The 14745-nt window shown below is 27.0% G+C and overlaps 2 protein-coding genes across 4 annotated transcripts; both read right to left on the bottom strand.

The window, feature by feature from the left end:
• Nucleotides 1-4166: 4166 nt before the first annotated feature.
• Nucleotides 4167-5112, bottom strand: LOC140667958 (uncharacterized). Its single transcript, XM_072896406.1, has 3 exons — nucleotides 4973-5112; nucleotides 4619-4855; nucleotides 4167-4533 (listed from the first exon to the last, which is right to left on the bottom strand). Exons 1-3 carry the CDS (start codon nucleotides 4977-4979, stop codon nucleotides 4187-4189), a joined length of 591 nt encoding a protein of 196 aa, XP_072752507.1. The 5' UTR covers nucleotides 4980-5112; the 3' UTR covers nucleotides 4167-4186.
• Nucleotides 4863-10363, bottom strand: LOC140667957 (origin recognition complex subunit 1-like). Of its 3 annotated transcripts, none has more exons than XM_072896402.1 (7): nucleotides 10069-10363; nucleotides 9348-9559; nucleotides 8993-9269; nucleotides 8570-8835; nucleotides 5626-5909; nucleotides 5470-5553; nucleotides 4863-5136 (listed from the first exon to the last, which is right to left on the bottom strand). In XM_072896402.1, exons 1-7 carry the CDS (start codon nucleotides 10072-10074, stop codon nucleotides 4865-4867), a joined length of 1401 nt encoding a protein of 466 aa, XP_072752503.1. In that variant the 5' UTR covers nucleotides 10075-10363; the 3' UTR covers nucleotides 4863-4864. The 3 variants fall into 3 exon arrangements, with proteins under 3 accessions (XP_072752503.1, XP_072752505.1, XP_072752504.1); XM_072896404.1 differs by having other exon boundaries at nucleotides 4921-4940; nucleotides 10069-10358; XM_072896403.1 differs by lacking the exon at nucleotides 4863-5136 and having other exon boundaries at nucleotides 5372-5553; nucleotides 10069-10359.
• Between the last annotated feature and the right edge of the window lie 4382 nt (nucleotides 10364-14745).

Raw genomic sequence — 14745 nt, 5'->3', positions numbered from 1 at the left:
ATGGTCGTATTATGATAGATTAAGAAATTCTCTAATCTTAAGATTTGAGAAACTACTATGGTCCATATTATGAATCCTCTTTTATCGATAAAAGGGCTTTTAAAAGTGGCATACAGCCAATCAGATTTAAGGCTGGTTTAGAGGCCGTAACTGTTAACTTATGACGGAATCGATAAAGTTCAATATTGGAATTTCAATGCTTTTGTTCATGTTGAAAGCAAAAGAGGATTCAGAATATGGGCCTATGAATTCGGACCTATAGGCGTAAGACTTAAGAAATTGACCAATCCCAGTTGAAGTTCAGAAGAATAATCAACTGTGATTGATCAATTTTCTTATGACCTTATGGTTACGACTAAAATTTTTGTACGTGCAAAGGCCTTTAGAAGAAGACAAAGAGAATGAGTAAGCTAAGATTAAAATTAAACGACATTGGTAGAAACGGCCATAAAAGTGACATGTAAACGTATTCATTGAGTTTTATCTCTTGCAAATTTATTTTTTCGGCGCGCCGCATTAATTTTTGGCGGCGGTGTTTGGCGAAAATTTTAAGATTGGCGGCGGCGGAATCGATGAATGATTATTTATCGGCGGCGGCGGCGGCGTGGCGCGGCGGCGCAAGGATCTAGAGGAAAGGAACTCTACTGGAAAGCCGCGGAAAATAATATATTTCTAGAGAGCCAACTTCGTGGTTGGGAGTTGCACATGCGCAGTATGTGCATTATTGAAAATTATTTTGTTGTAATTAATAAATAATCCATCAGCAAACATCATTGAAGAAATTGAAACTAACAATCAATTTCCTATCGATTTAACATACAATTAATTTAAAAAATATTAAAAATTATTTTTAGGTATGATCAGGTATTTATTTTGTTAATATCAATTAAATTAATAACCAATAAACGCCAAAATCAGACCAACAATAATCAACAATTGATTAAAATTATTGAATGTTCAAAAAATTATTAATTTTGGTTAGCCATCTTCACGCTTCACGTTTCACGTCTTTCTAACAAACTACACTAATACCCATATCGCTCAATTCGGTTCAATATTTATTTTGAACAATAATGTCAACGAATATTATTGAAACGATTATTGAGACGAAAAAAGACGCAGAAGGCAAAAACAAAACCAAAATCTATTGTACATTTTGCCCTTCAAAAATGCTTAATCCTGGGACTGCCAGGTTAATAAATATGGAGGTTAGTATTGTATACGTAACATCTCAATATTGGAGGTTAGTATTGTGAACGTAGTAACATCTCAATATTGAAAAAATTACACGACTACTTATTTCTTTTACATAATATTAATTTAATCATCAATGTATTTATGTTGCTTTATTATTGTTAATTTAAAAACGTGTTTAATATATTATGTTTTTTACATTTTGCAGATTATTTACAACTTAAAAATTATATTGGTTATTTTATATGATATATACTATATAAATTTCTTATTTGTGGAAAATATTCATTCCTAAAAACTTATCTAAATAGATAATTGTACAATTAAGTAAATAAATAATGTAAATATTTTTTACAGTTTGCGTTACCTTATATTCATAGCAAAGGAGAAGGTAAAGACATTCAGTCAGAAGTTATTTTGAACTACTGGTTAGTAGAAGATATGTATACTTTTGAAAATATTGGTGTGTCACATACAGTAGGTAATGTCAAGTACTTAGCTTGCGCTGATTGTGAGAGGGGTCCAGTAGGGTGGCATGATTTGTCCACTAAAAAGTCGTATATTGCATTGTGTAGAGTCAAACATGAATAAATAGGAATATGTATGCTTATAATAAAATAATTTTATATACATAATGTATAATTTTTTTGTATAAGCACAAGTGTACAGAAACAATGTCATAGGTATAAAATAATAGTTATATAACTATATGAATGTGTTTTTTATACAAAAGTTACTCTAGATTTTTATAAAATAAATTAATATATCTTTTTAAATTAGTAAAATAATTAAGGATAAATCCCTCTTCATATAAAAATAAGTCAAATATAAGTATGATTATTTCATATCAAGTTTATAATTAGAATTATTCTTATTCCATGTACAATCTGAAAAATTTTGTTATTTTTTATAAAAATAATAATTAGTTAAGAATAAGTAACAATTTATTATTTTAGTTGACAATTTAATATTTTATTATAATATATGTTGTAAACAGTTAATAAATAATAAATTATTGATACATTTTACAATCAATAAATTTTATTTATAATTAAAAATTATCTGTATTTTATATATACATAACATATGCATTGTATAAATTAAGTACATGCATGAAAGTACATATAACTTGTTTTAAGTATCATATACATACATAGTTACAGATGTAATATACATATTAATATAATTAATTGTAAATAAATGTTATATAGACATATAATGTTTATACATGTAAATGTAATATCAAACGCAACATCAAATATGAGCTATATAAATTGTTAGATATATATTATTAACTTAATTAAATTGACATTTATTGTCAGATATTATAATAGTGTGGAACATTTCGACATTTACTTATTGTGTCTTTTTACATTAAAATCTTGCATATACATTATATTATCTTTAATCCTACGGATACTTTTACAATTACAAGCGGTTTTTATTTCTGTCCTCTTTTTTTGGGATTAACTGTTTTCCATTGTTGTTCAGTTATGTGTTCAATGTGTTCTAATTTAAAATTTATTGTATATCTGTCAATAAAAACTTCTTGTATATGTTTTTGTATAATATTGTTTATAGTTATACAATAAATTTTTATATAATAAATTTTATTTGTTTAAATATATAATTAGGCTTACCATTTTATAATTTAAGTTGAATTTAGTTTGTCACGAAGACAAATGTGTTTGTTCAATCTTATCTTCACAAAAAATCTTTATAAAAAAAAATCGATTTTACAGCTCAAAAATAAATATGAGATCAGTAGACAATATGCCAAATGTAAAAGGTATACTAATTTTCACAAAGTGACGAAAACACAAACTTGGTGTGCTCGGGTCGAAGCAGAAAAACTGACTATAAAATTATAGAGTATAATAAATAAGATTGATTATTTGTAGATTGTAATAAATATGATTTTTGTTTGAAAATATAGCATTAAACGATGTAAATTTTTTCTTTATACATATTTTTACTTCCTTCTACTTTATTAGACTTGCAATACGTTTTTAAAATAACTTTTTAAAATCGTAATTAATTTGCCTGTATACTGATTTTATATTTATTTTTGAGCTATAAAATCAATTTCTTTTAACTGAACGTATTCTTTTGTAAATTTTTTAAAGATTTTTTAAAGAGAGAGAGAGAGCACATACATACATACATACGTAGATACATACATACATATCTTAATAATATATATATATAAGAACTTTTTTTTTTTATTAATTAAAAATTTTTTAAATAGTGTAATAGATTTCTTATTAATATCACCTTGAGTGAACAAAAGTACCTTTTTCTTAGAGAAAGATGTTGAAAATTTATAAACAGATTTAAAAATAAAAGAAAACCTATTGGCTTTAAAGTTTTGTAAGTTGAAAGGCTTATAGGTGGTCTGTATCTGGCTCTCCAAGGGAAGAAACCTATTATGTTAGTTTAAAGATCTTTACTTAATATAATATTATTAAGATCTATAGAATGATATAAGTTATTTCAGAAAAATAATTCTCAAATTTTAACTTTAAAGACAAATCTCAGTAAAGATGCGTTATAAAAAAAATTTATAGGAACTTATACGAGACCACATGTTCACAAGAGATGGCCCACCTTCCCCTTCTATCTTTCTCTCTCTCCCTCTCTCTCTCTCTTTATATATATATATATATATATATATATATATATATATATATATATGTATACATACATACATATATACATACATACACATGGAGCCATCAATGTGCAGAGACATACTTTATATATGTGTTTGTATGTACATAAAACTGAGAACGCTCTCTTCATAAGAAAAGTCTAATAATATAAATATCTGTGTTAACAACATTATCTAGGATTTCATAATTTGTATATTCCAAATAAGTTGTTTTATAAAATTTTCTTAAAATTATTTCTTTTGTTGTTTGCATAGTTAGGAAAAGTGTTATGGAGTTGGATTTTGTAATTTATAGTTCTTATCTTTTTCATATTAGAATCTTTATTTAGTATATGCAGTAATATAATCATTGGAACGTACAAGTTTTTTCTTATCTATTAATTTCCAATAATATTTTTCAAATTTTTTATCAAATGGTAGTGGGTCTGTTGTACAATTATCCTGTTGCATAGGTCCAATAACGAGAATTAAATTGCCTTTGTAATTTTCTATATAATTACAAAATGCACTATTGTTATTAAAGTAACAAAATAACATAGCATATCGTTTTGGTACTTGAAAATTCATTGATGCCTTCTCAATAAAAATAATATTTTTCAAGAATTGTGGTGGAGAATATTTGCTATTCCACCAGGAACTATCCAATTCTATGCCTATAACGTCTAATCCTTAAAAGTATATTATAAAAAAAAAACAAACTGTAAAAATATTATTAAAAGAAAATATTAATATATTTTTATTTCAAAAACTTACCTGAATATTTTTGTAATAACCATTCTAGTAATCCACAACCACAACCGATGCTTGCAATTCCAAATAACTTATACTTTCGTATAATATTATTCATCCAATACAAATCATTTAAATCAGGCAATATCCATGATAATCTCCTGAGATCATTAGTTGTGCAAGATAAAGCAGTTATTTCTTCCCACTTTTGAACATTATATAACGAAATAATATTTTCTTCGATATTGTCATCACTCGTTACTGAATATATTATATATGTATATAAATATTAAATATATTTTTGTTACAGAAAGATAATCTTAATATAGTCTTCTTCTTCTTCAAACTTAAAAAGAAAATAAATGACACATTACTTACATGACATTGTAAGATGCAGAGTACAGAATGCAGGATACAAATATATAACAGACTATTTATACAAATGAGAGAGGATGTTCGACGCTGAACTTGAATTGTGTAATTTTTCCAATAATAGATAGCTGTACTAGCTATAGTATACTTCAATAATGTATATATTAACTCTGAATACACATACACATATTTGTTCATTAGATTTTTATTGTGACGAGATATAAGTATGTAAAATAGAGATATAAGTCAACTTATCAAAAATCTTATTTATATTTTATCCTGCTTTGTTCCATTACAATATAACAGGAAAATATTTCAATTATACACAAATTCGTTAATTATAAAATATTATCAAGAATATATTCTATATGATAAAGTAATAATAAATTAGACATTTATTTCTAAATCTTATGCATATTTTTAATCGAGCTCAATGCTTTGTAATGCATAATGTATATCATCCTTTGATATATTTAATAGAATTTTTTGATGTATATTACTACCTGAATATTCATATATTAACAATCTATAATCATCTAATTTTGTGCAAATATCAAATGTTTGAGTGATGTTGGGTGTTTCATAGCCTTAAAAAGAAAAAAATTATTAAAATGTACAATTTTTTTATATTACTTTATATTAATTGTCTCTATACAAACCATTAAAGGAACATAAAAATTCAAACTGTTTGTAAACATTTATAAAACGAACTTCTTCAACACCAGTTCGTGTAACTTCTGAACATATGGCTTGCAAGAATACTTGTTCAAATTTCGAACAATGTTTTATTGCTTGAACCTTTGGATTTGTTATCATCTCCGACAAAGCTTCGTTTACATCATGTATGGTTACTGTGGTATCGTTGCGTATTTCGGTAATTTCTGCTGCACGACGACAAATGTCCAAAGCACGGCGAGCGTCACCCGATACCGCAGATATTTTTCTATTGTATATAAAAATAATATAAGTTATTATATTACGTAAAGATTCTTAAAATATTAAATTAAACTTTATCAATTTTATTTTATTAATAATTCTTTGTCAATAAAAAAGTAGTACTATTTATAAGTAGTACAGTTTAAAAAATTCTTTTTATAACATAATTATAATAAATTATATATAATTATATATAAATTATAAAAATTATATATATATATATATATATATAAATTATATATAATTATATATAAATTATAAAAATTATATATATATATATATATATATATAAATTATATATAATTATATATAGAATATATATTAGTTTTACTTGCACACATACATGTTTATAACAACAGAGTTTACAATAACATAGTGTTCCATAATTGATGGCATAAATAATAACTAATTATTTTATATAAAAAAAAAATAAAAATTATTTCATATAAAGATTTGCGTTCAAAAACTTCCAGCTGGGATTGGGAATCTATAATATATAATATGTAACATAAACTAGATTTCTAGTCCCAGCTGGTCCAAACTGAGAATTATTGAACATAGATTTTGTTTTCGAGAAATTTGGCTTTAAAAATATTGGGACCACTAATAATCATGTATTACACATTATTGAATGTGTCTCCAAGTCTTAATAATTAAATAATAAATACTAATTTATAATATTCTTAAATAAAACTAATAACATCATGAGAAAGGCAATACAAGCCAAAATTTTAAATAGGGACATATTACAACTTGCACATCTGTATACTTTTAAGAACTTTGTATTGTTTACATTCAATTTGTTCTTGAATTTTTTGGTTTTTAAAAAAAATTCAAATTTTTAGTTGTGTCTTTACACTTTGTTTTTGACTCATATTGCCTTTCTCCTAATTTTATTAAATAAATAAATAAATAAATAAATATATATGTGTGTGTGTGTGTGTGTGTGTTTGTGTCTGTGTGTGTGTGTGTATTCTCTGTTAAGAATATAAAATTTATCAGACTATATTTATGCACAATTTCTTCAGTAACTTATAATATTTTAAATACTTTAGTAAATGGAACATTATATTTCCTAATCTTTTAGATATTTTTATTCATAACTTCAGATGAAGAAAATATTTTAAAGATTTTTAATGTAACTTTCTAAAATAAATTTTTATTACGTATTTTTAAATGTTTTTCACTTATATGAAAGAAAACACAGAGCTTAAGTTTCAAGTGTCAGATTTGCAAATATACTAAAAAACTGAATAGCTTTTGTAATATAAACATTTTTCACTTGCATATCAATTTTATTTTTTTGTCATTAAAAATTTTAATACAGAATTTTAATAAAGAATAAGTACTCTATGTTCAATGTTTTGTTACGATATTGAATATATATAAAAAAATAGATATAACTTTTTAATATTTTTTAAACAATATTAAATAATAAAAAATAATAAAACATAATTTACAACTTGAATTGGTGGATTATCGACTGCATATATATAAGAATAAAATTACCAAAGACAAAATTTTTTTAAATAATCTTATTCCTAGTAAAATTCAATGAGAATTGCCTGATTTTTTTGAGATACAAAAGAAATCCATAACATTCAATGTTTTCACCAATTTTTTATGTTTTGCTAAAAAGTAGACACCCTATTATAAAATTGTTAAAGTTTAAAAGAAAGCAAAATATTAAATATGTTACTCATTTTTAAATTTTGAAATCAATTTGTTTTTCTCAAAAAGCAAGACCTTATATATATTAAAAAATTTTATTTTACTTCTTTGACTTATTTTTTTCACATAAAATTATTATCTTTTCAATTGTATCATCAATTGCAGGGAGAGAGAACACCTTGTATATACTAAAAATTAGTATAATTTGTAAAACATGATAATATTTAATTAGAGAACATTTTAAAAACTTATATAACAAAGTTATACAATAAAACGTTAAAAAATATGCATATGTATGTGTGCAAAGACATATACAGGGTGGACCATTTTAATCCATCCAGTCGAATATCTCGAAAACCAAGTCCGGAAGAGAAAAATGTTTCAGACAAAAGTTGTTTGGTTTCGAGGAGGCCATAAGATGGTACCATTGGTTTGATCTTGAAAAGTCATTTGAAGGTCATGTAAAGGTCACTTCAAGTTTTTAAAGTAAAAATCTGAATTTGCAACTAACAGTTACACATTTCTACTTTAACATAATTATGTGTTTTAATTATGCCAATTGATTCGTCTCGTTATTCTGTGCATAAAAGTATTAGAGTAAGATAATCATAAAATGAATATTTTATGAGATATCTTGTTTTTTATGTCAGAATACTGCAACTTTGAAGCCTTATAACTCAAAAAATACTTAATGAAAAATACTTTGTCATAAGTGTTTTGGAAAGCTCTCGAGATGAGCTACAAGAATATGTAAAAATATATAAGGTGTTCCATTTAAAAAACTTGAAGTGACCTTCACATGACCTTCAAATGACTTTTTAAGGTCAAACTAATGGTACCATCTTATGACCCCCTCGAAACCATACAACTTTTGTCTGAAACATTTTTCTCTCCCGGACTTGGTTTTCGAGATATTCGAATGGATGGATTAAAATGGTCCACCCTGTATATATATATATATATATATATAAAATATAAAAAATATGATATATTTACCGTGCAATTAATTGTAAAGCTTCATTTTTAAAAATATTGATATCTTTAAGTCTAGTCAATATTATCTCTTGTAATTGCTTATGATTGTATGGTTGAAAAGTTACTCGAGTAAGACCTAATCGTGATGTAACTCTACCCATTAAAAGTCTCTCTGGGAGATCCATAGTATTTGCAATAGTAATAACTACTAATCGAGCAAAGATTTTAGTAGGCCAATCTAGTAAATTATATATCACATCTTGTCGTTTTGTACATAATAAATCAAGCTATAAAATCCAAATAAGAAAAAAACAATAAAAATTAATGCAATAGAATAAATAATAAAATAATAATATATAAATTCATAAATCCAAAAAATTCAATTAAATAAGAAATAAATGAAAATATACACAATAAAAATTAAATAAAAATATATATGTATACCTCATCTACAAGCAACAATGTCATTGGTCTCTTAGCATTGCTACTGAATTTCTTTTCTAGTGCATTATATGCTTGTTCCCATGTTAAAACCTTTCCAGATAATTGCTTTAAAATCTGAACATAAGCTTGCCTTGGATCAGATAATTTCATACCATTAATTTCAATAAACTCAAAATAGTTTAATTTACCCTTTTCTACTGATCTCTTTAAACATTTTATAATTTCATTTACAGTAGCAGTTTTACCTGTACCTGGGACACCACTTATATAAATACATCTGCAATTAATATTTGTACATATTTTGTATTATTTTAGTAACTAAAAGTAAGTGTTAAATGATATTTATTAAAATTACCCTCCACTATTGTCTATTAGTTTGCTTTCTAAAAATGTATAAATATCATTGAATTGTTCTTCTCTGCAAGGTAATGACTTAGGCACTGTACTGACATGTAACCTCATTCTAGCTTCTTGTAATGGTGTAATTGGTTTAGCTAAGGCTTTAGTCCTTACTTTTACAGATGGTGTTAAAGCACCAGGTTTCAATGATGCGCGATGTGACTTTACCTATATAAATATTTATTAAACCTTTCTATATTACTGATTCAAAAACATTTTTTATATTTTTATCTTTTTGTTTAATAGTCAACAATTTTTTGTAACATTATATATAGTCTCTATCTTATACGCTTTGATCTTACTTTCATCTGTTTATTGTGTTATTGATTCATATTTATCAGGCAATTAAAATAATAAATAATAAATTAAAAATTAATAAATTGTTAAAAATAATTAATTAAAAAAGTTTAAATATTATTTATATGAGAAAAAGAGAAAGTCCAATTAGAACCTGGGTTCAGTAAGTACCGTGTATATATAATGTGAAAAAAAAGTTTACTATTTGACGTATATAAATTGTAACAGTACCAAACGTTTCGATCCACTTTGGATCCTTTTCAATAGAGAAATAGAAGTAATGTATAATAGAAGTAACAGAGTCAGTGCAATAAGGAGTCGTATGATTCTTTTAATATTGAAATTTTACTACACATATATATGATATACACTATACTAACCTCCATATTTATAAACTTCTGTGCAATCTCAGTATTAAAAATTTTTAAAGAGCAAAATATGCAAAAGATTTTGTTTTTCTTGTTGCCTGTGTTTTTTCTCTTCTCGTTTCAATATTATTCGTTGAACTTATTTCAAAATAAATCTTGAACCTGAAAGAAACTTGAAAGAGGCTATACCGGTATTTTTCGTGAGACGCTTTCTACATATAACATGTAATAAAGGTAAATTTTCACGAGCCGTTGAAACCGATTGAGCAATAAAAAGGATCACGTGACCAAGAATGACGAATTCATAGGACGTGTTCGAAAACAAGTTCAGTTCACAGACTGTATACTATAACTAGACCGCTAACTTTCTTATATATTAGCAGAGAGAAGACTGAGAGTGGTCATGCCCCCGTTTTTTAGGGAACGCTTTTTCCCCGCCGTACAGTGGCGCTAACTGGATCCACAATTGAGTTTTTGGAACTACGCGGCTGGATCTACTTTCCAGTGCCACGGTAAAACGACCGATTGGTTCGAGTCCGTGCTAGATCCACAAATTGTGGTTCGTGTCCGTGCTAGATCCATAATTGTGGATCTCAAAGGGTGCGTTCTTTAATGCAGGTCTGCTGTAGATGGTCGTTCGTTTACTCCATCTGCAAAAGCGACTGCAGCGCAATCTTCCATTCATTTACGCAGAGATACATCCCATCTGCGCAGTCACCTCAGAGGTTCTGCTCTGGATGCTCTGCTCACAATACTGCGTAAACGAACGCAAAACTGTCGCCTAACAAATAAAAAGATAGTCTAAGCGTGTATTAAAAATTATTTAAAAATAAGTTTTTTTAATAAAGTTAAGACTCAGGAGGGTAAAGAAGAATGTATAATTGTATTACAGTAGTTGTTAACCTTTAATATTTTTATACGTTCGTAAACAAAAAATTGATGTAATGTATATATATATATATACATACATAATGCACACACACATACACACATACACATTAAATCAAACTTAAAACTTTTTTGACATACATTAGTATAATTTATTAAAAATTCTAAAATATTAATTATTAAACTAATAAAAAAATAATATTACCGTATCATCTAATAGTAACAGCTCTTCATCGGAACTATCTGACAATAAATCAGAATCTGATGAGCTATCGCTATTAATAAAGTCTATTGCACCACAAATAGCATTATTCAAAACTATATTCATCTTTTTAAATAAAATATACTTTTGCTAGAGCGAAATAATGCTTTAAAAAACAATTAAATATGTTTACTGTTTTCAATGTTCTATTGGTAGATACGATCCAATACAATTCAAGCAGCTGTTTGCGCAGAAATCCGTTCGGGATATTACGTCACGTAACTAGCAGATGTGAGACGCAGTGGATGCGCTAACTACTGCATTAAAGAACGCACCCAAAAGTACGAAACATATAATAGATTTATTAATATGTTTTATTAGATATTATTAACTGCGTAATCTTTTTCCATTTTAGGATATATTATAAAGTAATATATACGTATATATAGAATTAAAATGCATATTTCATTTCACTTTAATGTTTTAATAATTTCAATAAAAAAGTATTTTAATAAAATATATATGTGTATATTACTTCAATAAATGTTACCAAAATGAAAAATAAGATTATACGCAATGTTTTATACTTTATTAAGTGATATGTATACGTGTACCAATCAACTGACACAATATATATATATATATATATATATATATATATATATATATATATATATATATATACAGGGTGGACCATTTTAATTCATCCAGTCGAATATCTCGAAAACCAAGCTCGGGAGAGAAAAATGTTTCAGACAAAAGTTATATGGTTTCGAGGGGGCCATAAGATCGTACCATTGGTTTGACCTTGAAAAGTCATTTGAAGGTCACGTGAAGGTCACTTCAAGTTTTTTAAATGGAACACCCTATATATTTTTACATATTCTTGTAGCTCATCTCGAGAGCTTTCCAAAACATTTATGACAAAGTATTTTTCATTAAGTATTCTTTGAGTTATAAGGTTTTAAAGTTGCAGTATTTTGACATAAAATACAAGATATCTCGTAAAATATTCATTTTTTGATTATCTTACTCTAATACTTTAATGCACAGAATAATGAGACGAATCAATTGGTGTAAAGAAAACACATAATTATGTTAAAATAAGAATGTGTAACTGTTAGTTGCAAATTCAGATTTTTATTTTAACATAATTATGTGTTTTCTTTGTATGGCCAACCATACAACTTTTGTCTGAAACATTTTTCTCTCCCGGGCTTGGTTTTCGAGATATTTGACTGGATGAATTAAAATGGTCCACCCTGTATATTATAAAAAACTATCCAAAACTAACTATATTTTTGTATTCAAAAATATGTAGTTAAATTACAAAGTAATAGTATAATTTTAGGTTAACTAGCATTTATGTCAATAACTTTTTGTTCAAATAATTTATGAAATTATTAATTTGTTAATTATTATTAATTTGATATAAAACAATAATTTCAGGTAAATACTTTAGATTAAAAACAAAATGAGAAATGCAAGTCATTTTCGTATTATTGCGAGTTATTGCATGTCTTTATATATTTTACTAAAACGTAGAAAAAGACAAATCAGATGGTTGCATAGGCGATGGCATACTAGACCGATCAACCAAATGAGAGTTCGATATGGAGACTATGAAAATTTATTTCAAGAACTTAAAAATGATACAGAACTATTTTATCGCTACACTAGAATGACACTTCCTCATTTTAAAAAACTTGTAGAATTAACAACGTCAAAATTAAAAAAAGCAAGTACACGTGCCTCTTGTTCCAGAACATAGACTTATAATAACTTTAAGATAATAATTTTACATAACGTAAGATTTTAAGATGCTTGACACTATAACTATTGCTCTTTATATATATGTATATATATATATATATATATATATATATATAAATTTAAAATGCTATATAATTATAAAAATTTAATTTTGTTTTAAAATCTGTCAGCAAATTTTTAGTCCCTTTCTTTTACGCACACACTCAGCTATACACACATCGCGTGTAGCAATCAGCTAATCGCAGCGTCCGACGTTATTTTAAGGAACACTTATTCCTGACGTAATTGTAAGACATTTTCTTCTTTACAAAAATTTTATTTAAAGCATAATTTTATGTTATAAGATAAAATAGTTAGCGACTCATGCGGCGGTAATCACTCGTCGGACGGTCAGCTGCGTCCGCGCTCGTGGTGCGCCGCGCCGCTCCTGGCTGCCTTCTATACTCGATGCGTGATTTGCTAACTATTTTCGCTTATAACTCAAAAACTACGCTTTAAATCAAATTTTGGTAAAGGAAAAATTGTCTTAGAATTGTGTCGGGAGTATATCATTTTACGGACGGAAGGTTGTTCTGCCACACCCTATATATTCACTCTGGCGGGAGTACTTTTGAGATTTCGACGTGTAAAACTGTCGTTTGACGAGATCCTTCTTTGCCTTATTTTTGATTATTGCTGATGAGCCTGGTACGGCCTCTTAGAAAACTTGGAGATTTCTATTTTGCACCATTTGTTTGTCTCTTAAGATTATGCAACTGTGTTTGTTGTTCGGTTTCATTTATCTGGAGGATTTCGCTATCAATCCCTTCCAGGTATGTATAAAATTATATAATATGCTAATTTTATATTTTTTGATTTGTACTTTAGTTAAGACATTTATTTGATTGAAATGAAATTGTACTTTAATTAGTTTTCTTTATTATTCGTATGTATCAAAAAATATATCAGGATATATATCATCTTGTTGGATTAGTGCCTGATTTACAATTATAGTTTTTGATGGATTTGAATATTCTCTTCATGCCATTGAATTTACTTTGGCACCGTGGACCAGTAACATTGTGTCCATGGTTACAAAGGTCACTACTTATTAAGTTCCATATTCGCTTTTGCAACATTTTGTCTGTAAAAAAACAATTAATCTGTGAGAAAGGTCATGCACAAATTCAAATCATTATAATAAATAACAATCATTTTCTTACCTAATGTAACATCTTCCTCTCGCTTCCGATATTCCTCAATGAAGAGAAGAATGGCCCGGTGGGATCATTTAAAAGCTGAATCTTCTGATTCAAAAGTTTCGGCATCAGGAGTTGATGTCATTGAAACTGTGAATGCTGAACTTGATGGTTCTGGTTCCTTTTTACTTTGTCGAAACACTTATTTTTTGGCGCTTTGATATTGAGTTAGATTCTAGATGCACTGGATATTTTCTTTTCAAATGCCGCATCAAATTGGTGGTATTATATACCAGCACTCTTTAAAACTTTTGTGCGTACGTATGTTACGTCCTGTAGACTTCACGATTCTTTCTTTTCTAAAGGAATGCATAAACATTTAGAGATAGTGATTCTGAGAACGCTCTACGGTGAATATCAAACCGTGAGAGTTGTCACTTTAATCACACTCCACGAATTTTACGTTACGTGGACAATAAAATTTTTCCACGAGCAAACCTCCGTAAGGCGAGACCAACTCTAAATAAGATAACTAAAGAAATCTTAGAAATTGAATCGAGCATAAACACTAGAACGGCTCTCTAAATATTAAAGGAATTTTAAATAAAACAGAGTCACCGTAACTCGAAGCAGTTGCTTAGAACTGCA

Source organism: Anoplolepis gracilipes, chromosome 7 (assembly GCF_047496725.1).
Source record: "Anoplolepis gracilipes chromosome 7, ASM4749672v1, whole genome shotgun sequence".
NCBI classification, from domain to species: domain Eukaryota; kingdom Metazoa; phylum Arthropoda; class Insecta; order Hymenoptera; family Formicidae; genus Anoplolepis; species Anoplolepis gracilipes.
Note: the sequence above shows the minus strand (reverse complement) of the source record. Positions and strands in the feature narration are given on the sequence as shown.

Excerpts from the sequence above, each read along its gene's own strand:
- LOC140667957 (XM_072896402.1), bottom strand. Across the intron at positions 9,270-9,347 it reads CTAATAGACAATAGTGGAGG|ATGTATTTATATAAGTGGTG; the intron begins GTAATTTTAATA and ends TATTAATTGCAG. Across the intron at positions 5,910-8,569 it reads GCTTTACAATTAATTGCACG|AAAAATATCTGCGGTATCGG; the intron begins GTAAATATATCA and ends TATATACAATAG.
- LOC140667958 (XM_072896406.1), bottom strand. Across the intron at positions 4,534-4,618 it reads GTTATTACAAAAATATTCAG|GATTAGACGTTATAGGCATA; the intron begins GTAAGTTTTTGA and ends TATACTTTTAAG.